Genomic DNA, 27,936 nt, shown 5'->3' with positions numbered 1-27,936 from the left:
CAGTACGATCTCCCGGAAAAGCCCTGCGCGGATTGCTGCGTCCACTGCTTCTGCGAGCTCTGCTCTCTCTGCCAGGCTTACCGCGAGCTCAAGAACCGCGGCTTCAATCTTGACATCGGTCAGTCATACTACGCTCATTTCTTCTCCATACTACTCGCCTTATCACCTGTTAAAGTTCCTTTTTCTTTCTCTCCACCGTTCGTTCCTCATCCAGTTATTCTCAGTCTAAGCGAATGAAGTTCGATCGAATGGGCAAAGTAGTTCGCTGTTATTTCCTCTCTCAACTTGTACTGCCTTAATTACAAATTAATAGGGGGATGGGCCATCGCGTATTTCTCTCTCATCTTTCTTTTTCCTTCTGCACAAGTCAAATTCTTTGGATTCGTTTACGTTTGCGGGTGCCCGTTAACGGAGGAGCTTCGTGTTCAGCTTTGTCATGAAAGATCTAATAAAAAAAAAATTGTAACGGGTGTAACTGGTGCCAGTGGCTGACGATTTTGGCTTCTTGAATCTACGTGCAGGATGGCATGGAAACGTAGAGAAGCAGACGGAGGGGGTTAGAACACTTGCCCCAGTGACTGTCGGCATGACGCGTTAGTGGGCTTCTTTACGCGAGTTGTTCTTCTGTGATTCTTCATAGTTCTTCAGAATCATCGTCCGTTCAATAAAGAATGCTCGCTCCGCTGTACAAGTGATTGTTTATTAGTTTTGGCTAGATTGTATCAAATAGTTCAAATGGTTATAATAAAGCGTTCAAATGGTTACAAGAACGTCACTCTGGAGAAAATCCTAGCAATTATATAAGTATGCAAGTAGACCGAAAATATAAGAAATTACTAAATTATATAAGTGGACTTTGAGATCTACAGGATTTGCAATTTTTAAGAATAGTCTGGCTTAGGGGTCATCTATCGGAAGCCGGAAGTGCTCTATCTTATCAACGGGGAAAATATTTTATCCCCTCTAGCTAGGAACTAGGAGTACAGAGTTTTTAAAGGAACTAAATAAATGATTAAACTTGATGGAGACAGGAGACCTAGCGGCAGAGGAGAAAAGGCGAGAAACTAGGATGAACAGGGTGTTAAAGACTCTCCGCCACCTGGCTCCCTCGACGACCAAGCTCCTCCGCCAGGTGGCACACCGGACGGCCCAACGTCAGCCGACGCTTCTAGAAGGCTGACGTCATGCCAATCCGCCGCCGTATCTGCCCGCCACCTCGAGCCCAATGTGCCGCCCTCTCGGGCCACGCCGACATGATTACACTTCATTAATTCTGCTTCAACGCTCATCTTCTCCAACTCTACAAATAGCGCTAATCTGTATCTCAAACACAAGCTGTCTTCTTCTCTCTTTATCCATTCTTGTCCTATTGAATATATTACTTTCTTAGTTGTTTCTTCCTCTTCCTAGCTCGAAACTTTATCATGGTATCAGAGCCAAAGTCGGAGTTCATCTCCGACGCCAGTCCTAGAAGAGAAGATTGTTCGTCGGACACGTCGGATAGCTCACCATGGGCACGAAGTCATCGGCGCACCGGACCTACAAGAATCTCAGCAGCACTCGTGGCGACCGTGAAGCTCAACAAGGATAACTACGTCATCTGGAAAACCCAGGTTATACCAACTCTCAGATCTCATCATTTGCTTTCTCATATCCTGGAGGAACCACCCACACGAGCCTCTGACCCTGAGGACGAGTGATGGTATTACGACCAACATGTGTTGGCTTTTCTATTACTGTTCATGACAGAAGCAGTCATCAGCTGCGTAACAGAAGCGACAACGGCAAAGATCGCATGGGACATTCTCGCCAAGGATTTCGCATCTTCAGCAGAAGCTCGCGTCCAGGAGCTGCTCGGAAAGCTCCACACTCAGACCAAAGGGAATCTGAGTCTAGAAGAGTATATATCTCAGGTTCGCACCCTGAGTAGTGCATTGTCTGCCGCCGGAGAAAAGGTCGATCAAAAGACACTGGCCTGAGCCTTGCTTCGGGGATTGGGCGCACCATACGCACCCGTTATCACCACCGTGCGAGCATCAACAGAAGCTATGTCATTCGAAACTGTGATTTCGCATCTCCGCGACCACGAAGCGATGCTGAATCGCCATCTCCTCAACAACGAACCGGTCGAGCTTCCTGCAACGGCCAATCTCGCTCAGTCTAACTCTAGCAACGATACGTCGAACAAAGGTAAGAATGAATACACTAACCGCAATAGGAACAATGCTGGCAGGGGCAGAGGACGAAAGCCACACAACGGAGGAAATCGACCACCGCCACGGTGCCAGATATGTTCGCGCACTGGTCATAGAGCACTAGAGTGCTACGATCGATTCAACCGGTCGTACGTTCCACACGATCCCAGGCTGCCCCACACGCAGTCTCAGTCGTTCGACACCCGAAGCAATTACAGCCGACCTCCCTCCATGCACGATCCATTCCGTCAAGCACCACAAGCCCACAGTACGACATCATCCATTGCACCCTCTGCCTTGTGGTACCCAGACAGCGGGGCGACGCACCACGTGACCTCCGACTCGAGTCTCATGGCTGACCCGCAAGTCTACTCCGGAAACGACAAGATTTACATCGGCGACGGGTCAGGTTGCCAATCCGTCACTCAGGCCATTCCGTTCTTTCCTCAGCAGCGCGTCCATTGACCCTTAACCAAATTCTTCACGTTCCTAATATTACTAGAAATCTTCTCTCTGTTAGAAAACTTGCCGAAGATAATAATGTTTATTTTGAATTTCACCCGCATCGTTGTTTTGTTAAGGACATAACCACCGGACAGGTTCTGCTCACGAGTCGCACTGAAGGCGGCCTGTACAAACTGACGCCGGTAAGCTTGCCCTCAGCTCTTCTGCACAAGCGCGCTCCCGCAGACGTTTGGCACCATCGCCTTGGTCACCCCTCCGTTCGTATCTTACAACATACAATTCGATGTTTCGGTCTTCCCGCCACTCATCTCTCTCGTACCTCTATCTGCTCTTCTTGTGCTACCTCCAAAAACCATCGGCTTTCGTTTTTATCTTCTCACCTTCGTAGTCGAAAACCTTTGCAGTTAGTTCATTCTGACTTATGGGGACCTTCCCCCGTCTCCTCTCATCTCAATTTCTCTTATTACGTAATCTTTATTGACGACTATAGCCGTTACACATGGTTTTATCCTTTGAAATTAAAAAGCGACATTTTTGCAACGTTCCTTCGTTTTCAATCTCTAGTCGAATGACAATTTTCCTCCAAAATTGTCAGTTTTCAGTCCGACTGGGGTGGCGAATTTCAAAGCCTCCGCACTCATCTTCAGCAAAGCGGCATCCCCCACCGGATCTCTTACCCTCACACGCCCCAACAAAACGGCGCGGCCGAGCGCAAGCACCGCCATATCACCAAAACTGCGCTCTCCTTGCTCAGTCACGCCAATCTACCGCAAAAAATTTGGGATGAGGCTGCAGCGACGGCAACCTTTCTTATCAACCGCATGCCGTCACCCATCCTCGGGAACAAATCTCCCTACGAGCTTCTTCACAAAGCTAAGCCCTCTCTTTCTTCTCTTAAATCTTTCGGTTGTCTCTGCTTCCCTTATCTCCGTCCGTATGCAGCTCACAAACTGGCGCCGCGCTCCGAACGCTGCATCTTCTTAGGGTACAGCCCTCATCACAACGGTTATCGCTGCCTCTCTCTCCTCTCTGGTAAGTCGTTCATTTCTCGCGACGTCATTTTCAACGAATCCTCCTTTCCAGGCATTCCTGCCCCCCTCTCCTCCACTCCCACCACCACTCCTGGTCTCCTCGGACCTGGACCCATCCTCGCCCCATTGCCAATTCTCTCGTCGACCCCAATCCCCGCCCGACCCATTCCCTCTCCTGCGTCCGTTCCACCCAACGTCTCACCTCCCTCTCCGTCCTCGACCTCCCCTGATGCTGCCACGCCCCCTCGCCCACTACACTCCCTCCGCGACATCTACGCTCGCACAATGCCTCTCGACTCTCCCTGTGTCAACCTTACCACCTCCCTTGTCAAACCATCCTCTTTCCGTGCCGCCGCGGCCGATCCCGCTTGGCGTGCTGCCATGCGCGCTGAGTACGACGCTCTCCTTCGCAATTCTATCTGGAATCTTGTCCCCCCTCCGCGCAACGCTCGTCTCCTTGGCTGCAAGTGGGTCTTCCGTCTCAAGCTTCATCCCGACGGCTCCGTTGACCGTCACAAGGCTCGTCTCGTCGCCCAAGGATTTCGCCAACAGGCCGGCGTTGACTTCGTTGACTCTTTCAGCCCTGTGGTCAAGATCACCACAATTCGTCTTCTCCTCGCCATTGCGGTCTCCCAGCGATGGTGTATTCACCAACTCGACGTCAGCAACGCATTCCTCCACGGCGACCTCACGGAAACCGTGTATATGCGGCAACCTCCAGGTTTCACTCATCCTACTTTAACCTCGCATGTGTGTCTTCTTCGAAAATCCCTTTACGATTTAAAACAAGCTCCGCGCGTGTGGTTTTTAAAGCTTTCCACTTATCTTCTTTCTCTTGGTTTTTCAAACTCTCGCACCGACACTTCTCTCTTTTTTAAAATTACCTCCACTTATCGACTTTATCTTCTCATCTACGTTGATGACTTTCTAGTCATCGGTTCTTACTCTTCCGCTGTTACATTTTTCCTTCGCTCTCTCACGCAACGTTTTCCCATTCGTGACCTTGGTCCTGCTCGCACTTTTCTCGGCATTCAACTTCTCCCTCACCCTGATGGTCTCGTTCTCTCCCAGTCTCAGTATCTTTCTACCCTTCTTCGCCGTGCCAATATGAGTGATTGCAACGCCACCGTCACTCCCACCCCCGTTTCTTCTTGCCCGGTCTCCGGCCCACCGTGCGATGCAGCGCTTTATCGTTGCATCGTGGGCGGCCTGCAATATCTTACGCTCACCCGCCCCGATATTTGTTTCGCTGTAAATAAGGCTTGCCAACACATGCATCAGCCCCAACCGCATCACTGGAAAGCTGTTAAACACCTCCTTCAGTACCTGAAAGGCACCTCCGATCTTGGTTTATTCTACACTCCTCACACTAACTCCTCCTTGACTTTATTTAGTGATGCAGATTGGGCAGGGGACTCATCAGACCGCGGCTATCTCATTTATTTCGGCGCCAACCTTGTATCTTGGAGCTCCAAGAAACAATCCACCGTATCCCGCTCCAGCACTGAAGCGGAATACAAATCGATGGCTAATGTTACTAATGAATTTATTTGGCTTAAATCTCTCTTGCAGGAACTTCGTCTTCCTTTCCAGAGCCCTCCCACTCTTTGGTGCGACAACCTCGGCGCTACCTACCTTGCTAAAAATCCAGTTTTCCATGCCCGCATGAAGCATGTCAAAATTGATTTTCACTTCGTTCGCGAGCAAGTCGCGGCCAACCATCTCCGCATCGCTTTCCTCTCCAGTCGCTCCCAGCTGGCTGATCTTCTCACCAAGAGCCTGCCCAAACAGTCGTTTCTCACCCTTCGGTCCAAGCTCAACCTCTGCTCGACGCTGAGCTTGCGGGGGTGTGTTAAGGACTCTCCACCACCTGGCTCCCACGACGACCAAGCTCCTCCGCCAGGTGGCACACCGGACGGCCCAATGTCAGCCGACGCTTCTAGAAGGATGACGTCATGCCCATCCGCCTGCCACCTCGAGCCCAGCGTGCCGCCCTCTCGGGCCACGCTGACATGATTACACTTCATTAATTCTGCTTCAACGCTCATCTTCTCCAACTCTACAAATAGCGCTAATCTGTATCTCAAACACAAGCTGTCTTCTTCTCTCTTTATCCATTCTTGTCCTATTGAATATATTACTTTCTAAGTTGTTTCTTCCTCTTCCTAGCTCGAAACTTTATCACAGGGGACAGGATTATTAGATGAAAAATTGGTTGGATTTCTAACTTGCTGATTGTAAAAGTCGATCCTTGCAACCGGCGATCCAGGACGTTGAACTTGGACCTTTGAACCAAGAATTGCCGTTGAGGAAGCGATTTCGTTAATGCATCAGCAAGCTGGTCTTCTCCTTTGACAAACTTTACCAGAATATTCTTGGAAGAAACCTGCTCACGGACAAAGTGAAAGTCTATTTCTACATGTTTAGTTCTTGCATGAAAAACAGGATTTGCAGCTAAATAGGTTGCACCTATATTGTCACACCATAAAATCGGACTATGATCTTGTCGAATGTGAATTTCCTTAAGGAGAGATTGTATCCAAAGAATCTCAGCAGCACAGTTTGCTAAGGCCTTGTACTTAGCCTCAGTACTTGATCTGGAAACTGTTTGCTGTTTCTTTGAACTCCATGAAATAAGGTTTTTACCAAGGTATAAAAGGTAAGCACTAGTGGATCTTCTATCTATGTTACTGCCTGCCCAATCAGCATCACTAAAGGCGTTAATAGTTAGATCAGGATTATTGTAAATATGTAATCCATGATATATGGTACCTTTTAAGTATCTAAGCAGATGTTTAAGAAATTTCCAATCACCCTCTATGGGTGAGTGAATTTTCTGACAGGCTTTATTGACTGCAAAGGCAATATCTGGTCTAGTTAACGTTAGATATTGCAATGCACCAATTGTTTGTCTGTAGATGGTCCCATTATTCATGGGAGCTTCTAAATTACTGGAGTCCGTAATAGTGCAGGGTGTAGTAAGAGGTTTAGAGTTCTCCATGTTTGTTCTTTCAAGAATAGACATAATGTATTTTGATTGTGTCAAAAAATAGCCATGTTCATGTTTAAAAAATTCAATACCTAGAAAATACCGAGCAGACCCTAAGTCTTTAATGGCAAACTCAGAATGAAATTGATGAACAGTATGTATGATGTCTGAGGAATTTGGACTTATTACTAGAATATCGTCAACATAAATCAACATAAAAATGGGATTAGGAACAAGTTTGAAAAATAAAGAGGTGTCGGTTTATAAGTTATGAACTTATGAACTACTTATGAACTGATAAGTGCATGAAATTCAGATCTCTAGTAAACTTATGAACTGATAGTAGGTTCTTAGTAATGTCTGGCACATGACGGATATCCTTTAGATGTAAAATTCGGTTCGAGGTAGTAATTTTTGAAGTACCAACAGATAAAATTTTCAAACCTGAGCCATTACCTATCTGAAGTTGATCATTCTGTGGGTAAGGCTTGAGTTGAGACAGAGAATTCTGATCTGCTGTGACGTGGTGTGCAGCCCCATTGTCCGGTTACCACTCTTGATTTCCTGGTGTGGTAGATAGAAAGGTTTTTGCATTTGATCTTGTCGTCTGGAATTCTGGGCAATCCCTTGCTCTATGGCCTAGCTGGAAGCAAATTTGGCATCTAGGCTGAAATCGCTGATTTCTTCCCCTTCCACGTCCTCTGTATGGAGAGGTGTATCTGTTTTGGCTACCGACATTGTAATTCTTCCTCTGGTAGTTGGCACAATGTTGGTTCCTTTGAATCTGAAGGTTGTTAGCCATAGGTGGAAAGGAGTTCCTCTCCTCCTCTTGTTCGTAGACAAGGAAGGCATCATGCGACTTTAGGTGTGCTACTATCTCATCAAACTTAAGATGGTATAGATTTGCATTGATGCTTACTACAAACTGAGAGTATGCTGAACCCAGTCCTCTTAAGAATGTGTAGATGACAGATGATTCATCCACTGGATGCCCCATTCCTTCTAAGGCTTCTACTACTTCCTTAAAATACTTAATGTAATCATCAACATTAAGCGTACCTTTCTTCATATTGTGAAATTTTCTTTGAAACTCCATGACACGTGATTGATTCCAGCTTACAAACGTATTCTCCAGGATTTCCCAGGCTTCACGTGAAGTTTTGTCTTTCCTGAGGTATGAGCGTACCGAATCAGTGATGTTCTGATGCAGGAATCCTAGGACATGCTGATCAATTCTCCACCATTTCTTGAACTTCGAATTTTCAATCATGTTCCCTTGAGCATCTGCAACAAGAACTGGTGGAGATATTCCTTCTATGAATTTCATTAAATCATACCCGTGCAATACTGGCAGTATTGAGCTCTTCCACATCTGAAAATTCTCACTATTCAGTCATGGATTGATCATGATTCCAGGGGGAATCGCAACCTGGACTTGTCCAATGGTTGTCGCACATTCTTCTCTCAATGCCATGATGGGAGCAACGGCCGTTGTGCTTTCTCGCGCCATAGCAATTTCTTGAGCTTTCTTGGCCGCCGAGCCTGGCTCTTATACCATGTAAAAGTCGATCCTTGCGTTGAGATGAGGATGTTGAGAAGAGAGAAAGAGGAGATGTAAGAGAAGAGGAGAGATAGAGGAGATGTAAGAGAAGAGAAGGAGAGAAGAGAAAGACAGGACAAGAGGATAAAGATCTCTTCTTATTCCCGCACACTTATCATCTTTAACATTTGGTTTCTATTTATATAGATGTATTTTACTAAAAATATAGAAGGTTTGTTGTAACGATTTGAAGATCGAACGATTTAGACCGTTCGATCTGTTTTAAACATAGCCGTTATAACTAGTATAACGGCTATGGAGCAAACGATCTAGACTGTTCGCTCGGTTTGAAATCGTAGCCGTAATAACGGCTGAGGATTTTACCGTTCGATCGTTCGATCAGTTTTAACTCAATAACCATCTGATATTTTCTTCCTATCTATCTTTAATCCTAACTATCTTTGTTCCTATCTATCTTTAATCCTGATCTATGTTTGAACCAATATGTTTCCTATTTGTCTAATCTCTAACGAGTATAGGATATATGGATTATTACTATCTAATCTTTATTAAGCTTCCTACTACTCTGATGGCGAACTTCCTCCGTCTTCACTGATAACATGGACTCATATAGGTACGTATGAATTATGAACTTATCATTTTAGATGTATTTAATCCTTGGTTTTTTCTCACTTTAATCCGTATTTTGCCAAAGTTTTGGACCCTTGATTTTATTTCTAAAATAAGTATCTTATTTTTCCAAACATCGTGATTTTATGTAGGCCAAATATCTACTTTCTGATACCATTTATAAGTTTTAACTCGTGGAGGGCTTAGAACGTAAGGGAAATTAAATATACTAATTAATGACCCTTCAATTTGGACCCACTCAGGTATTAGGTTAACTGAAAAATGGCCGGTGAGTATCAACAGGTAGAAAATGGTTTTTGGGCCGACTTTGGAGTTGGAGTTGGTTTAGGAGCGCATGGGCGCTCCATGTGCACGCCCATAAAATCTTAATTCCTTTCGGCTGAAAATAATAGAAAATCAGGAGCATGCGCTTTCTGCATTTAGATCACCCATCCATATCCAAATCATGATGGGGATGGCTATTCAAGGGCCCATGTTTCTGGGCTTACATGAACTAGGCATCCAGCAGCTGGAGTCCACTAGTTCAAAAGCGTACATAGCATGAGAAAGAATAGAAAATTTTAAGAAAGATAAAAATGAAATGGAGAGAATAAAGTAAGTAAAAGGTTAAGAATATTCCAGGTTAAGAACTCTTCCTTTTTGTAAAAACATAAAACAACCTGGATATAGTGAAGCTTTCTTCCCATGTACATCCCTGCTCTTGTGAAACTTGAATACTAATCCTTTGGATTTATTTCTTCTCATTAGCGAGAGAATGCATACCTTCATTGAATGAATAAGCTAGAGCTCAATATGTCTACTATTTACCTGAATTCTGGAAGTGAAAGAATACGCATATCCGTCTCTTCCATCTTGTACACTGATAGTTTCCTTCATTTTTTTCATCATAATAGTGATAGTTTAATTATTTCTCATCTATCTCTGAAACTAAAATACTATTAAAACTGTCTCATATCAACCCCGTTACTCCTTATAGAGATTGAATGATGTATACATATATCTATGGATAGAGTGATAGACTTATAGGCATATTGTGACACACAAAGGATAGAGGGGGATACAAAATTTTAGAGGGTGAGTAATATAAAGATAGTGTACTTTGGTTCAATTATACTATTTACAACCAAAAAGAATCTACACTGTCATTATATGTCTACAATGAGCAAGAAAACATATTCTAATGTACTCAAAGGGTAGAAACGATCCTGGATATTTGACCGTGTCCTTGTCCTAGTAGTTGATCTCCCTTAGACTAAGGGTACAGTACAAAATTTTGAATTAAATTATTCAAAAACTTGTTATCCTTAATGACTAAGGAAAAACCAAAATGTGTTTGTGTGTAGGTATATTAGGCCTTTATAAAATTTGGATGTACTGGACGAATTTTTAAATTTAAATGAGTACATAATATAAAAATATAAGATGCTAAGTGATGAGGAAGGAGATAATGGCGCCGCTGTATTTTCATACAGGTTCAGTCTATTCATTAGTTCTCTCCTAGACACTCGTTAGTCTCACTAGGTCCTATTAAAATTTTAGACCACAATGGATGAATACATATGAATCAGGGAAAAAATGTAAACAACAAATAACTGTTGACTTAAAAACTTCAAGCTCAAGTCCTTTAGATATTTCCATATTTACAAGGTATTCTGACAATGGCAGTAAGATCCAAAATTGTGCTTCCAGTTCAACCATTATAGTTATTATGACCATTCTAACTGTTTATTGTTTTTTCGACGGAGGATATACTCAAATATCATCTCTAGCACAGCCTTTCTTCCAACCCGGGCATGACCAACTGGTAGTAAATATTAGCAGTCAACCTTCATATTTCACTGTGTACGAGTATCTGCACGTGTTCCATCTCGTTTAGCAATCCTCCAGATTATTCTCAATAAAAAAAAGTTTAACACGGCTCAATAATACCCTTATTAATAAATGAAGCCTATAGCAATAAAGCTATTTGTCATTGAGATTACGTTTTAATTTTTTGGCCCGATAAAAGTTCCATTTTGATTCCCCATCCACCTCGGCAAACTTATACAGTGATTTAGTCCTACATTGATGGGAATCAAAATCCCAAATATCCGTTCGGGATTCAACAATTGTAAAATCTTACTTATCTTCCCAAAGCGAAGCAAGCTGCATTAAATACAGTAAAACTTACACTAGTTGATGGCATGTTAACTTCCAGGTCAGTTCTCGAGTAAAAGAGAACCATATTAGTTGGTTTACCGGTCATTCATGGGCAAGTGGACAGAGCATGAGAATTTAATAGATCCATCTGACGTTCAACTCTTATCTACCCTTCTCTGGCTCTGCCGTTCCAATTCTGCCGGCGGCCTTTTAAAAGCCATCATCCTTTTGAACTCATGTATCATTATCCTGCGTGATCAAGCATCAGAAATGGGCGAGGCTCGCGGTAGCGGTGCAACGCTGATCGTTGGATCGACGGGATTCATCGGACGGTTCGTGACGGAGGCGAGCCTGGCTCTGAGGGTGCCCACGTACGTTCTCCGACGCCCCGGATCAGCTGACCCCGCCAAGGAAGCTTCGTTTCGTTCCCTGGAACTCAAGGGTGCCGTCATTGTTCAGGTTAGAGAAAGAAGGATCGACAGATGAATAGATAGATGGAAGATAAGAGAGAGATATTACCATATAGATATAGATAGCTAGGTAGATAAGAAGGTCGATAGGAAGAAAGATTGATAGATAGATAGGTAGGTAGGGAAGTAGGTAGATAGATACATAGATAGATAAATAGATAGATAGATTGATAGATAGATTGATAGATTAGATAGATTGATAGATTAGATAGATAGATAGATCGATAGATAGATAGATAGATAGATGGATAGATAGATAGATAGATAGATAGATAGATAGATAGATAGATAGATAGATAGATAGATAGATAGATAGATAGATCGATCGATCAGATAGATAGATAGATAGATAGATAGATAGATAGATAGATAGATAGATAGATAGATAGATAGATAGACCGACAGAGAAGGGAAAAGACAGTGGACGGACAGAATATAGAGTCAGATACATAAATTAAAAGATGGATAGATAACTGGATACAGAGTGGAGCATAAATGGGGGACAGAAAGATAAATAGACGAGAGAGATAAATAGATGGAGATAATATAGAGTTCATAGATATGAAAATGTTAGCCGATAGTGAGAGATAAATAGTTCAAGAGATGGCTGGGAAGAGTGATGAAAGATAGGGGACATTCAGAAAAACAGCAAATTAGATTGGCCGACACAGAGAGGGGTAGGGGAAAAGGTGATGACGTGAGAGAAGAAGGCAGGCATACATATTTATATCCAGGAGATATCGATATAGAGATAGACATAAAAATAGACAAAAATATTGATACAGAAATATAGATACAGCGCGGGAGAGGCACACAATTAGAAAGAGAGAGAGATAGAGAATAAGCGAGAGATAACAATATATCGAAAGAGGGAGAGTCAAAATGAGCGAGAGAGAATTGAATATAGAGAGAATGAGGGAGAATGTGATTGAGAGTTGGAGAGAGTGAGAATGAGACTGAGATAACAGGGAGAGAGAGAATGCTAGAGTGGTTAATTTTTTTTCTCTTAGGACAATCTATCGGAAGTTTACTGTTTGAGAATACAATATACTTATATGAGATGTCAGTATGAACGTATGAATGTGTGGGGGACAATAAGAGGAAATTAGCGAAGTTGAGAGTTTACTGGCCCTAATCACCAGGAATCTCCACTAAAAGCCAAATCCAAATTTCCTATGAACACCAAGTTAAATTTGTTCTGATGATTTGTTTTGTGCTTCTTGCCATTTGTTATCTCCAAGAGAAGGTTTATCATTATATGCACAATAATTCAGGGAAGTGCAGACGACAAGCAGTTAATCATTAAGATACTCAAGGAGAAAAACATTGAGGTGGTTATCTCCGTGATTGGAGGAAGAAACCTGGCCGACCAGTTCTCGCTGATTGAAGCCATTCAATCCACGGGCACCGTTAGGGTAACTGAGTAATTTTTATCTCTAAACTTACCTTCAAACCTCAAGTTTTCGATCGCTGATTTCTATCGTGTTATTTGGAGTCTGTCTCCCCCCATTTTTATCTCTTTATCTAAATATCTCTCTATCTCTCTCTCTATCCATCAATCTATCTACCTATCTAACTGTAAATATATCTATCTACCTACATATCTATTCATAAATATATCTATCCATCTGTGTATCTTTATCTCTATCCCTATCTCCTTCGTTATCTGTCAATAAGTATATATATATCTATCAGTATCTCTATCTCGATCTTTGTCTCTATTTATCTCAATCCATATTTATCTCTACCTATATCTATCGATTTATCTCTCTCTCTCTGTCTCTCTGTCTTTCTCTCTCTCTCCGTTTGTTTATCTCTCGCTCGCTTTATCTATTGATCTTTATTTCTTACTCTCCCTTTCTCTCGATATCTCTATATCTTTCTCCATTTCTGTCTCTCAATTTCTCCATTTTCATCTCTCTATTTCTCCATTTCTATCTCTCTATATGTCCATTTCAATCTCTCTATTTCTCTATTTCTATCTCTCTATTTCTCCATTTCAATCTCTCTATTTCTCCATTTCAATCTCTCTATTTCTCCATTTCAATCTCTCTATTTCTCCATTTCAATCTCTCTATTTCTCCATTTCTATCTCTCTATTTCTCCATTTCAATCTCTCTATTTCTCCATTTCTATCTCTCTATTTCTCCATTTCAATCTCTCTATTTCTCCATTTCAATCTCTCTATTTCTCCATTTCTATCTCTCTATTTCTCCATTTCTATCTCTCTATTTCTCCATTTCAATCTCTCTATTTCTCCATTTCAATCTCTCTATTTCTCCATTTCTATCTCTCTATTTCTCCATTTCTATCTCTCTATTTTATCCATTTCTATCTCTCTTTTTCCTCGATCTTTCTACTTTTCTTTCTATCTATATCCCTCGCTCTTTTTCTCCCCCACTAGCTCCCCCTCTTTCTCTCTCTCTCTCTCTTGTCGTCACACACTCTCTCTCGTACTCTATATCTTTATCTCCATCTCTCTTTCTTTCTCCTTTTCTCGCTCTCTTTGTCTCTCCATTTCTTCTTCTTTATCTCTTCCTCTATCGCCCATTCGCTCTCTCTGTCTATCTTTCTACGTCTCTTTCTCTCTATTTCTCTCCCCTCGCTCCCCGTCTTTCTCTCTCGTTATCTCTCTCTCTCTATCTCACTGTTACACTCTCAATCTAACTCATGCACTTGGGTGGGTTCTGGTGTTCAAGAGATTTCTTCCTTCGGAATTTGGCAACGACGTCGACCGGGCAAACCCAGTGGAGCCCGGCAGCCGTGTTTACGAGGAGAAGAGAGAAATCAGGAAGGCGATCGAGGCCGCCGGCGTACCCTTCACCTACATCTGTTGTAATTCTATCGCTAGCTGGCCTTTCTACGATCAGTACCACCACTCTGAGGCTTTTCCCCCCTTAGACAAGCTCGCTATCTACGGAGATGGCGACATGAAAGGTAGCTCAACATGGTATTATATCATCCTCGAAGTAATCTTGAAGTTCTTGTTTCTTGGAGTTTTATTGTCTTTTTCTCGACAAAATGATGTTGAATTTTGATGATATTCTCGGTGTTGTTGTTTTCGTAGAGGATTAGCGGGCAGTTAGAATCCTGTTTTTAATTAAAATTTTCCAAAATTTCAAAATTTTATTATTGTTCGCTTATTGGAGTTTTATTTTCCCTTCATCGATATAGAATGGCGATTATCTGGTCCTTTTGATGAATAAATGGTTGTTAACATTCTTTTTTCGGTGTTAAAATTATGGCCATATCTATTTTCGCCCTTCTTCCAAAGAAATATTTTATTCTAAATTAATTACGACGAGGCCATTACTTATAGGAATTGCGAGAGAGCAAGTATACCAATAGACAAACATGTGAACTTAGAGTATTATTTTGACTCACATACATATAGACAATCAATAATAAAAAAGAAGCCAATTTTAGGTCAATTTCATGTTAATGCTGTTACAATGTTTCACGTTCTTTGCCATGATTAACCTTCGCATAACTACTGCCTTGAAGCACAACTGCAGACACACTAATATTGCTCCATATCTTTAGTTTTATGTTGCCGATGGGGTATTATAAAAAGTAACATTTTTTGAGTTATTATTTCAGGACAACTTCTAATCTCCTGCTTCAAAGCGTAACAAGAGTTAGACCAAGGAATTCAAAACCAGATTTGATGAAAAAACTAGAGATCATTAGAATTTAGTCGATGTCTAGATTAAACTCTACTTGACCCAATCATTCCTTCTCCATAATATATGAAAAAAGAAGAGATAGCTTTCTCTTTAATCGTTCTCTCTCTCTCTCTCTCTAATGCTAAACCCTTGCTCACGAGAAACATGCTTTGGAAAGGCCGCTATTGTGAAAATGAAATCAAACTCTAGACATTTACCCAACCTTTGTGAAAATTTTAAAACAGTAACCAAATGAAATTCCTGCTCTCCAGCCTACTTCGTTACGGGCCCAGATATCGGTAAGTTTACAATCAAGGCTGCACACGATATCCACACACTTAACAAGACTGTCCACTTCCGTCCAAACTGCAATTTCCTCTCCATGAATGAGCTCGGTGACTTATGGGAGAAGAGGATTGGAAGAACTCTTCCCAGAGTTACCATTCCTGAGTCAGCTCTTTTAGCCGCGGCTGCTGGTAAATCTTGATTTCTTTTAAGATTTTTATGTAGATAACATAAGTGCGGTTTGAGATAGGGGTGAATGAGTGATTTATCTATCTCGTTCATTTTCTTACAGAAAACAAGATCCCAGAGAGCTTTGTAGCCTCCTTTATTCATGATGTATTCTTCAGAGGATGTCACCTGAGCTTCTCAATCGATGGCAGGAGAGATGTGGAAGTGTCTCAACTGTATCCTGACGTTCCTTTCCAGACCATTGAGGACTGGTTGGAGGGCTGCAGTGCTTACTATCTCAACGCAGTCAATTCAACGGAAGAGAAACTGAGTTACAAAGAGAGATCGGTGGAGAAATTAAACTGATGGTTTGCTTTTATAAGTTTGTTATTTGGGTATGCAAGTACTCTGATCCTGACGGTTTTGTCTTGCGGCCATCTGATCTTAAAGGCACAATAATGCCGGATGGCAACAATTCAGCAATCCCTAAGTATGGATTGCAGTGATCCAAACAGAGAGCCCTATTTATCAGTGATTTAGGGAAGGTCGTGGCCCCAACTGTAAGAAGATGGAGTGGTAGCCGAAGAGAGAGAGGTAGATGAAGAATAGATAGGGATTGGAGAAGAAAATCCCATAATCTCAAATGACGAAGTGTCCAAGTATTTATAGGCGCCACAAAGGCGGTTTGGGCATTTAAGGCAATATTAAACCGACTGAGCGTCACCATGCCGAAGGGCATGAAGACACACATCGACCTTCGTGGCGTCGATTTCTGGCAAGTGAGAATCCTCTCGGGACCAAGCGACAGTTGTCTTGGAGCAGTGTGAATGTGCAGAGAACTGGGTGGCCCGAGGGAGCTGGCAGCGTGCGTACAAGATTCGAGAAGCTTCGATGACTCCTCGTCAGTCGAGGTGTACGGAGTGCGGCAGCATGGGGACAATACCTCCCTGGAACATGTGCGTGGTGGCGTACGAACCCTGCAACATTCCTCAGTATGATGACCTATCAGTGCATTAATACTAACGACGTTCGTGCGCAGAAACACTTTATCAGGGTCGTGGTAATCAAAAATAAAATTGAGCAACTCTGCGACCAATATCCTGTGACGTACTCAGGCTACTTTATTCAACCTACGGCTAATAATAGCGATCAAACCCCAAGGCGATCGCAAAATCATACCACCCCCGCCTTGCCCTCGCCCACAGCCCCCCACCTAGCCCGGACGCGGGGGTGGGGGGGTTCCTTTGAGAAACAAACCTTCAAAATGATTTTCCTAGAGCTATAGGCCTCAGTTTGGTCTGACATTTTGTCTAGGGGTTACTCTCGACGCCAGGAAGCCACTGTTCAAATTTCAGCAAATTATGTTCAGCCAATCGAGAGATCGTCGTTGCACCCCCAGTCTTAGTAGGGGCTCGTGCAACGGCGGAGGGGGTTGCTCTCGGGATCTCCTAGCAAAACACATTTTCTCTCGGCGATTTCTTTTGCAATGGATTCTACATGAAATATCTACACATTTCTGAAAGTTTAGCGGTGATCCGCCGCCGGACGACGGAGCTCCAGCAACCCAAAAAAAGTGACTGATTGAGTCCCATTTTTAGGTCCACGCGTTGCAGGGGGGGTCTAGTTTTGGGTATATAGGGGGGTCATTGGATTCGGGAAAAAAGGCTTGACTCCTTGGTAGCGTTAGCTATCGGCTGATGGGGGTCCCGTCGTGTGCGCTGTAGGTTTGGAAATGTCGAAAATGTCAAAATGCACCGCCGCTCGTGCTGCAGGCTTTGTCCTCGCATGTGCCTGATCACGTCCAGACTGTGCTGGTCGGAGAGTGCACTGAGGCGCGGCTTCGACGTCGAGGTAACAAACACATGGTTCTCCCAGTTTCTCTGAAATGGGTGTGGGCTCAGAATAAGCTCAAAACTCGCCCGCCAGTCCAGCCGGGGGCGCCATGGCGCACGTGCGGGCGGCCAGTCGCTCTCCCGGCCGTCCACTTTCCAGCATGGGCATCTTTTAGGTATGCAAGAGGGGGCAGTGGTGCCCGTCAGTAATACCCGGTTGACCCGGTATTACTGACGGGTCAACAAGGGGATCAGGCGGGTGGGCAACCAAACGCGTTAATGGCGCCCCTTGTGTGGCGAGTGCGGTTCTGGTCAAAACCCATCCAACCAACTGGCACTGTGCGGCGGACCGCACAGCGGGTCGCAAAACCACGGGGTTCTCCCACGGCAGTTGCGGGTCGGCGTGCGCGCATGCATTGGGGGGCCCGTCGGTGTTCGAAGTTTGGTGCGCGATGATGATGCCTCCGGGTTCGTTGATGGCACCCGTTGGGTTTTGGACAACACGAGTTGGTTGGTTGGTTTTACAGCACATGATGATAGGTTGTAGCTGTACAGTGGCGGAGAGTGACTCTGCCAAATTGTGGCAAAGAGGAGATGGGACGCTGTGGTAGAGTGTGGTGGTGTGACAGTGGGGAGCGGTGGTAGAGTGCAGCGGTGTAGAAGAAATAACTCGATGGCAGAAAACTAAACCCAATATGCTATGGTAGTTTTGTTTCTTCTGTTTGTTCTTTCCAGTTCTTTCGCTCCCGCTCTCGCTCGTAAACTCGCACCTCCACTTGTTAAGGATTTTCTGAGCTGGGTGGGTTTGCTCATGCACGAAGGGCCGGATAGAAATGCAGAATATATCAAGTCGGACAAGATGAATATGTCGGCGTATAGAGATTGATAATAAGAACCTCGTTACGTCATCGGCGTGACGTCAACGTCCAAGGCTCTCAATGTGGTGCTATAGAGCAACTCCTCCTTGAACTCCCAAGTCAAGGGAGTGACCAGCAAGGAGTGATGAAGGCAATAAATCAGGGAGAGAGAGAGAGAGGAGAAGAGAGGAAAAGACAAGAAGAATAAACAGAAAATACCCTTGATGGCTTAGTTTGGATTAGGGTGAAACTTGGGGTGAAACTCCTTTAAATAAGAGTGAAATGGGCCCCAAATGGGCCATTTCCTCACAAAAAGACAGGGGGGTGCCTCAATTCCCACGCCCTCTCTCTCTCTCAAGAGGGGCTTGGACTAGTCAAGCCCCCCCTCCCACATTCTCGCGGGAGGGGCTGACAAATCCCCAACAAGTGGCATGGCAGTCGAGTGTGGCAGCACGGCACAGGACATAGTAAGTGTCATCACAACGGGGGGATATGACAGAGTGTGGTGGTGCAGAGATGGAGTTCTAAGAAACAACAGGGCTTGTATGGCAATGCGGCCAAGGCAACAATGGTGTGCTAAGAAACGACACCATCAATGATGACGGTGTCGCGCGATGTCACAATGGTGTGGCAGTGACAATGGAGTGAGTAGACGACAAAGATATGGGGCTGAACATTGACTACATGCCAACGACATTAGAGCAGTGCGACAGGTCGTTATAGACAATGACAGACAACAAGGAATCCTCTCGTGGGAACAATGGCTATAAGCGATGGTGGTCGGTACTCCTAGGGATAGAACAATTGAAATTAAAGACATCCATTATCCAACAAAAACAAAATTAGGTCAAGGGGTTCATATAGAGCTAAAGGGTGAGTGATAACTTGCAAATTAACATGATTAATTAATGAATTTTACATTATATTTATGTGTTTTAATGACTATATTTGCATGTTATCATATTAAAATAAAGATAAATCATTTACCCTTTCATTTTATTATGATTTCTGATTTTTTATCATTTATCACATGGAATTTAACCTCATTTTAGTGAAGAAATATTTTTTGCAGGGCCTTAAATATTTGGCTAAAGGTTGGTAAGGGTTTTTCTAATTTTTATGGATTTTTCCCGTATTTTTATATAATTTTTTTACCATTATATAGCCAAGAAATGATTTTTATATATTTAAATAATACATATTTAATTTATTTCGCATTTTATAATGTATTTATATATATATTAAGTGCATCCACGTCATTCGCCCGGAATTCGGGTGAATGAGTGGATTATTATTATTTATAATAATCAGAGAGAGAGAATGTGTATTATTGGGTCATTATGGCATCGCGAATCGCGATGCCATAATAAAGTAATGATTTTAAAGTCCACCGACACGCACATGCACTGATAAAAATCAGCGTGCATGCAGTGTCGAGTTGCAGCATGCATTTAATGCACGCGGCAACCGACACACACGTGCATGGTTTACAAATTTTAAAAACTGTTAGCGCATGTATTTAATGCACGCGCTAACCGACATATATATTTTTAAAAGAAATAGACGCTTTGCGGTGTCGATTCGTCGCGTGCATTAAATGCAGGTGGAAATCGACGCCATCAAACATTAAAAAAGCTAGACCGTAAGCATCAACGATGCATAAGTCCAACATTGCGGCTCCTTTTGTCTTTTCTGCCTATTTTTACATAAAAAATTTAAACGAAGGGTGACGTGGCATTTTTTGGGCCATTTAAATAAAACATTATTTCCCAATGATTGTGGCCTGCAGACGCGGACAAATACGTGTCAGAACGCAATCCAAGAAGGGGGAAAATGAGGAAAAGACATTCCGACCAATAGAAAAGTGCCATTTCCTAATTGGAGGAGAGATAAATTTAATCTAACGGCCTAGATTAATCCTCACTAAAACCTTGATATCTTGAGATCTAGATGTCCGATTGGGCTGAAATTTTGAGGGTAGGTTTGTCTTTTCTCCCTCTACAATCCAAATGGTTGGATCTTTAAATGGAGGTCTGGAAATGGGAGAAAATTACTTTTTGAAGCTCTGTCCAAGGATTTGGCCAGGAAGGCCACAAGGGATGCTTTGGAAGTCGACAGTTCTTGATTCTGCACTCAAAGTTGTAAGTTTCTAATTTGTATTTCAATCTTCTTCTTGAACGATTCTAAAACGCCACGGCATGGGCGAAATGTACATGCCCTAGAAGTTGGTTTTGAGTGAAATTAGCACTGCATTTTGATTCTGATTCAAGATCTGATTTTTGATCCTTAATTCTACATCAATTTAGAATATTTCTGCTTCATTAGATTTTTAATTTAGGGTCAGATTTTATCTTTTCCCCAAATTCTTCACTTTCTCTCTCTAGGTTAATTTTTCAAGTTTCTCTCTCTATATTTTGAATTTTATAAATTAGGAAAAAAAACTAAAAATAAAATTTGATTCGAAAATTCATCCATCTTGAAGTCCAATTTTAAAATCTCTTTCTTGATTATGTAATTCCCAATTTTAATTCATAAAAATTGTCTTAAAAATTTATAATAATTGGGAAATTAATAATCCGAATTAGTCTGATCTTAAAATTGAAATATTTCTATTTTGGGGTTTCTGACCGAAATATTTAAAATCAAAATTAATTCTTACTTAATTTTGATTAATTAAAAACATTATAAGCATAATTAAGATTTATTAATTGCAAAATTAATTCATCTTTGAATTAAATCATTAAAATTGGATAAAAATTCTTATTTGTTGCTCCCTGTGGTTTGACCCCTTGCTTACTCTATATTCTATATTTAGGGATTAAGGGAAATTAGAAATTTTATTGTATAAGTCTAACGCAAAATCAACGACATATTTACGTGCATTTTTAGGCTTATCAGTGCGCAAGTTGAGGAGGAGGATGAGGAGTCTATTTTGTCGGGATTTATTTTAAAAATAAACTTAACTAGGGTCTTTCTTTAGTGGCTGACACTGGTGAGTGCCCCTTCTTGTCTTGACCAAAGGGGAGATCATGTCCCAATGAGTAAGCGGAGCATTGAGCATGTGGTTTGCTCAAGTTCTATGAGGGTTGGAAGAAATTGACTCCATCGAGTGTGAGGGAGGGGCTGTTGTGTTTGTCAATAGATATGGGCAAAGGCGTTCAAAGTTGTTGGTATATATCCTGGTGCCTTCCAAGGATGATCATCCTTGCAAATGAACATGATATTTTTGTGGTGTCCGCTCCTCGGTGGTTGCAATTACTTCATCCAATAATCTCTCATTTTGCTCAAGCTAGTTGGGGATTAATAACAAATGGGTGGTAATGGCAAACTTACTATAATGGAACATCAAAGGTAGATGAGGCTCATTGCATACATGAGGTGGGCCTTGATAGGGAACCAAATCAGAAATCTTGAACGTGGAGCATATTCTCGAATTTCAGGGTATACCCATGAGTCACGCGGTCAAATTCAGAGCTAAGAATAATGCTCGGCTCAAATACGTGCTGACCTCAGAGCTTAGGTAAGAACATTGAGCAGCCTTGACTTGTCCAACGGAAGTGTCTTCGAACAGCTTAAGATTTCTTGGAGGTTAAGAAAAAAGGGTAGTTCTAGGCCCTTAACATCAAAAGAGACATAGCATTATAATAAGAAAGATTACATCAGAGGTCGTAGCAATTACAAGGGAGAGACTAGGGATGATACTAAAGTAACATACACACTAATGGGTAGTGGCACTCCTATGACTTGAGGCCAGCATGCCCGTGCGCATGCTCAGGCGTCGCACACCCGTGGATCATGATCCTCAGTGCATTTGCTCGTTGGTCATACCACACGCCTTGCCGTCCATCCATTGCACCCCTATTCTCTGTCCCAGCCATGATGCTCCACAAACCACCAACACCTGCATTGACAACTCTACCGCTTTTTTTTCTGCTTGGTACCGTCGTGCTCTATTACCAAAGCCTTGGCACATGTGCACTACAACACTGCCCATAAGGGTTCCCTATGCCCTACAAAAATCTCCCCACTCCACACACCATGCCTTAGTCTCCTCGTTAGGTACCTCCCACCCCACACCCCTACAAGATGCCTTAGTCTCCTAGTACGATGCTTAGCGCCTACAACCATACACCATCGACCTGCATGCACAACATGTAGCACTTGCGTCGGTGGCCTACGCACAAAACCTGCACAACACGCGCACACTATGGGTAATGCCCATGCCTGCACGTCCTCGGTATTCTATGTTCATAGCCTGCCCTAATCCATCGCGCTAGCATGCTAGAAAGCATGAGCACCATGTGGGCCTTAGCTTCAAAGATCAGGATCGCGTGTCGCTTACCAGTGATGTGTGTGGTGTCCACGCAAAGAGATTTGTCTCGAATATTGAGTTCAAGTATACATACATATTCTAGAATCAGCACACATACCTTTGCAAAGGAATGCCGCCTACTTTGGGGCCTTACACCACGACATACACATTTTTCCCTACTCGCATGAGAGTTGGGAATGGTCTAGTGGTACGAGCATATAATTTTGTGGTGCTTCCAAGAGATAATCTCCTCGGCTTCATCCTCACCATCACTAAATCACCTTCTTCAAAAACTTGGAGGCGCTAGTTGGAATCTGATGCCTGCTTCAAAGACTTGTTATTATGGATGATGTGTTGATAAATGTCATGATTTAGACTTTCTATTTGTTGTGCAAATGATGTGGCTTGATCAGAGACTCTAAAATGCTTTGACATTGGGAGTAAGTAATAAGTTTGTGAGGGGGATAACCATAGACAATCTCAAATGGCCTCATACCAGTGGTGTGATTAACAAGCGAATTGTAGGCAAATTCAGTGTGAAGAATAATCATGTCCCAGGACTTGAGGTTTCCTCGACTCAATGATCGAAGAAGAATAACCTCAGTTTTAACATTGGTTCAAGGGTGGAAGAATGGGGAAATTTTCAATGTTATTCTTATACAATGCGATACGATTTTCTAGAAATCACTTGTAAACTTGACATAACTATCGAAGATAATCGGTTATGGAAGCTCATGAAGACAAACAACCTCAACGAAGTATAAGGTGGCAACCCAGGAAAGGTCGTAAGGTTTTGGAACAAGGGATGAACTTGGCCATTTTGTTGATCATGTCAACAACAAGCATAATGGAATCATGTCTTTTGAACATCTTCAGTAGACAAAGAATGAAGTCTATGCTCACATCTGCCCTTGGAATGTAAGGAACTAGGAGGGGTGTGTAGAGGCCCATGTTTTACTTCGCCTACTTGGCTGACACAATACTCTACACACGGATCCAGCTTGAGCCACATCGTGTTTCAAGGTGGGCCATGATAAGCTAGAAATAAGGGGTGACTTATCCAATTTTATTCCCTTATTGTTGTTGGTTTCAGCTTATACAATAAAATTTATAGAACTCTAACTCGAGATGTATAATGATAAAGTATAGGGATCGTCCAAGGGAAGGTAGTAAGGTAATTCAATTATTCATCCACTTGAATGATCTGACCCTAATTAGGGTTAATTTAATCTTGAATGAAGATCAAATTCCCTAATTATATGAAGAATTTAGAAAGGAGGGTAGAGGAGATGGGAATAATAGAAGAATTAAGGATCTCTAAATTGACTTCTTGGATCCAATGTAAAGGATCATATGAGTCAAGTAGAGGGGTTAAGAAGAATATTTAATGTTAATTTTTTTTGGTGGAACTGGACATCCAAACTAACTCACTACTTTTTTATCAACTTAATCTATTCTTACATACAAATTAATCATTTTATTTATTTATTTATTTTGTTCTTAGTGTGCAAATGGAACAGTTAGCTCAATTCAATAATCACAGTTCTTAATCCTAGTAAGGGGCTTTTACATGCGGCTCAAGCCAAGCGATTAAGAATTTTAGACTCAGATCAAGAAGAACACTAAAAAAATTCACTAAAAAATAATCTCAAATACACAAAAATTCAAATTCAAACACAATGAAGTAAAAAATAACAAATGCAGTTGATCTAGGTTGGTTCTACTCTCTGTCTTGCAGCTGTGAAAGAGATCCCTCCAGAATGACCTCCTCTACTCGAATTTCTGTTTTTATACTTAGGTTGAATGGTTAATATTATCATTTTACCCCTAATATAATTAATTATTTTTTATCCATAGATATAGGCTTGATCTAAATGATCCAACCAAATAGATAGAAAGAGGATTTCGAGACAAGCAAACCCATAAAATTTGAGTTCAATCTAACTTCAGGATTAAGAGTAATTAATACATGAATATTGACCAATCCTAGCCGGCAGATCAATATTTCATTTATTCAATGAATTATCAAAAAACTAACTTTGTGTCAATTTCTGATTGGCCAGTGAACTTAGTACAAAGGGTTGGCGACTCCTCACTTGGTGTTCCACGTACCCCCATTTGGAAATACTAAAATAACAAAACATGTGGCCATTTGCACTTACTTGTACATTTTTACCGACGACAGGCACTCAGGTGTCACCACATCACCTCCCATGTGTGCATATCTGTATTCACAACAAGGGTGGTGCACTTAACGCCCTCAAGCGATGCTGCTGCCAACTTCACAAAAGCCGTCGAATTTCCTTCCGACCGACGAGATTTTTCAACATGGTGCTGCTAACTCAATTTCTTGACTTTTTGCGCCAAAGTTCCTGCTATTATTCCCACACACAAACCGGTGCCACCCAAAAGTAATTAGAAATATGCCACTCCACCTCTCTCTCCTCCATATTTCCCTAAAAAAACCAGAGAAAATCCATATTAATTCTATCAGACCTTACAATTATTTTTATTGGACATTTACACCTGCAACGTGCGACCAAGAGCTGTTTTAAAGGTGTATTTGCAACCAAACTTTTTAAAAAAGTCCCTCCAACTTTAGAAGTTTCTTTAAACTCCTATTTTCCTTATAATCATATCAATTTTCTCTTTAAAAATTCATTTCTTTCTCAAATAAATTCCCCAAAAATTTAATAAAATGCTAGAAAAATCTAGAAAATTTAGTATTCCATTCCCACATTAATTAAAATTAAACATATTTTTTAAACCTGTCATTTCCATTTAAATAGAGTTATTCCAAGATTAAATACATTCCATAAAATCCTTAAATTAACAGAAAATTAGAATAAAATCAGAATTCACATGGAATAGTAATTAACATGTAAATATATGATAATAACCAAACTCTTTAAATGGATAAAATCGTGCAAATTACTTGAATTAAACAATGAATGCACGGTGTTATCAGGACAATAGAGCTGATTTTCTACAACTAATATGATATTGTCTTGTCTGAAGTGTCTATTGAGACTACTAGTGTGACGCTCCCATACCAAGAAATCTCATAGAGATGTTAGCGGATGCATAGCCGTCGACCAAGGAAGAGGTAGCCCTCGTTCAAGCGGTAATATTTGTATTTCAAATTAGGGCAGCCGGATAGAGCTTGTATAATGGGAGAGAAACCAGGTCATTAAAAATATCTTTCCTTTCCTTGCTCGAAACAAGTCACATTCGTGCTCATAGTGGTCAATGGATGACTTCTACGACTCAAATCATTACCCACCCTGTTCTCAATTCCCTTGTGCTTTAGGATGAATGTCGGACTGTATATACTTGACCAAACGGGTGTGACTCATATTCAACTTTTCTTGCAAATGAAGGTGTTGTAGGGCTAAATGGTCAGAGTATAGTACAAACTCCTAAGACAATAGATAACATTGCCAATGGCTTAAGGACTTGAAAGGGGCTTATAACTTATTATAAGTGGAATACTTTAGCTTGGTGTCATTAAAATTCTCACTGAATTATGCAACAATATGGTCTCTTCTCCTGGCTGTTTATATCTCCAATCCCCAACTTAGAGATATCACATGCAACCTCAAAGACTTGTTGGAAGTCTGGGAGTTTGAGGATGGGCACACAAGTCATCTTTTCTTTGATATCCTCAAAGGCCTTCCATGTGGCCTTTTGTCCACTCAAATTTATGCCCCTTCATACATCAATAAGTGGCACCATGATGGTGCTGAAATGAGCGACAAAACAACAATAGAATGCGAACAAACCATAAATACTATGGACTTCATACAAGTTCTTGGGAGTCAACTAGTTTAGACCTTAAAACACAAGAGCAACATTTCTGAAGATGGGCATATAACTTCTCTGCCCTAAGAGTCTTAGAAATTCTACAGAGATGCACGAGATGATTGACTTTTGACTTATTATAAACAAAATAAAGTCAAAGTATACAATGACAAAGTCCTCGATCTACGACCAAAGCACATGATTCATCAATCTATGGAAATTGCTAGGGGTGTTGGACAATCCAAAGTGCATTACTCTCCATCCACACAAGCCATAGTAGATCTTGAATGCAGTCTTCCACTCATCCCTAAGTCGGATCCTGACTTGATGATTGCCACTTATCAGATCAATTTTAAGAATATGGTATATCTCTCTTACGCCGTTTGCTTTGATAAGTCCTGGGGAGGACTGTATCATTCGTGCCATCCCCGAAGATCACTTGGTCCCTAAGTGGAAAGCTAGGGAATTGGCGCTTGATAACGTCGACATCCTCCCATGTAGCCTCAAAATTTGGTAAGCTTTTCCACTTGACCAGAACTTGCATTCTGTTCCGCGTAATTCTGTAGGATAAAACACACTCCGGGAATACCTGCCATTCCAAATCGTTAGAGAGGTTAGTAGGAATACCCATTGCTTGTTGACTGTCGCCAATAGCACGACGCGGCTTGGAGACGTGGAAAACTGGGTGTAATTTGGCTCCTTCAAGTGATTGTAATTTATAAGCCACTCGTCATATTTTCTTTAGGATTTTATACGGTCCAAAATACTTGGGTGACAGTTTCTCTTACGGACATTTAGCTAGGGATCGCATACGGTAAGGTCGAATCCTTAGATAAACTAGTTCTCCTTCTTCAAGCTGTACATCCCTTCTTTTTTTATCAGCTTGACCCTTCATGTATAGTTGACCTTTGGCCAATTGAGTTTTGAGAGAATCCAGAATTCGATCTCTCTCTCTTTTAAGAGATTGTCCAAAGAATCCAAGGGTGTTGTAGGGGTGCCATAGCGCAGCAATGGAGGCGGGTCTCAACCGTAAACTGCCTTAAAAGGGGTCATTTTAATTGCTGTATGATAGGAACTGTTATAACTTTACTCTGACCAAGATACCCACTTGTACCATTGCTTAGTATGGTCTGAACAAAAACATCGTAAGTAACATTCAAGTCCTCTGTTGGTAGCTTAAGTTTGTCCATCAGTCTCCGGATGATATGAGGAACTGAGGCGTAGAGTCGTTCCATGTAGTCTGTGGAACTCTTTCCAAAATGAACTGATAAACACACCGCCTCTGTCTGATATAATAGAACGTGGCACTCCATGCAACCGCACAATCTCCTTGACGAAAGTGAGCACTATATCTTGCGATGTAAATGGATGTTTAATAGCTACAAAATGAGCGTACTTACTTAGTCTATCAATGATTACCAATATACGATTGTATCCACTTGAAGTGGGTAACCCTTCTATAAAATCCATGGCGATATCTTCCCATATTTGGTCCGGTAGAGGTAGAGGTTGAAGCAACCCTACAGGGCTCAGTGT

General features: G+C 41.9%; 2 protein-coding genes across 2 annotated transcripts in view; both read left to right on the top strand.

Annotated features, from left to right (window-relative positions):
* The window catches only part of LOC144711134 (protein PLANT CADMIUM RESISTANCE 2-like), a 1,835-nt gene extending 1,065 nt beyond the window's left edge, over nt 1-770 (top strand). Inside the window, exons 3-4 of the mRNA XM_078585055.1 lie at nt 1-118; nt 522-770. The exon at nt 1-118 is cut by the window's left edge and continues 95 nt beyond it. Coding sequence (XP_078441181.1) covers nt 1-118; nt 522-598 — 195 coding nt within the window. The 3' untranslated portion in view covers nt 599-770. The remainder of the gene's footprint in view (nt 119-521) is intronic.
* A 10,430-nt stretch (nt 771-11,200) lies between these two features.
* On the top strand, nt 11,201-20,548 carry LOC144711132 (leucoanthocyanidin reductase-like). Its single transcript, XM_078585054.1, has 5 exons — nt 11,201-11,469; nt 12,755-12,895; nt 14,180-14,417; nt 15,418-15,621; nt 15,723-20,548. The coding sequence occupies exons 1-5, from the start codon at nt 11,281-11,283 to the stop codon at nt 15,962-15,964; spliced, it is 1,014 nt and encodes a 337-aa protein (XP_078441180.1). The 5' UTR covers nt 11,201-11,280; the 3' UTR covers nt 15,965-20,548.
* The last annotated feature ends 7,388 nt before the right edge of the window (nt 20,549-27,936 follow it).

This window comes from Wolffia australiana, chromosome 13, assembly GCF_029677425.1.
Source record: "Wolffia australiana isolate 7733 chromosome 13, ASM2967742v1".
NCBI classification, from domain to species: Eukaryota; Viridiplantae; Streptophyta; class Magnoliopsida; order Alismatales; family Araceae; genus Wolffia; species Wolffia australiana.
The sequence above is the reverse complement of the archived record's forward strand: the minus strand, read 5'-3'. Positions and strand labels throughout refer to the sequence as shown.

What these genes read in the sequence shown, in the direction of transcription:
- LOC144711132 (XM_078585054.1), top strand. Translation starts at nt 11,281, where the DNA reads ATGGGCGAGGCTCGCGGTAGCGGTGCAACGCTGATCGTTGGATCGACG. An exon ending in CGGAGATGGCGACATGAAAG is followed by an intron (nt 14,418 to 15,417) that starts GTAGCTCAACAT and finishes CCTGCTCTCCAG; the next exon opens with CCTACTTCGTTACGGGCCCA. An exon ending in TCTTTTAGCCGCGGCTGCTG is followed by an intron (nt 15,622 to 15,722) that starts GTAAATCTTGAT and finishes ATTTTCTTACAG; the next exon opens with AAAACAAGATCCCAGAGAGC.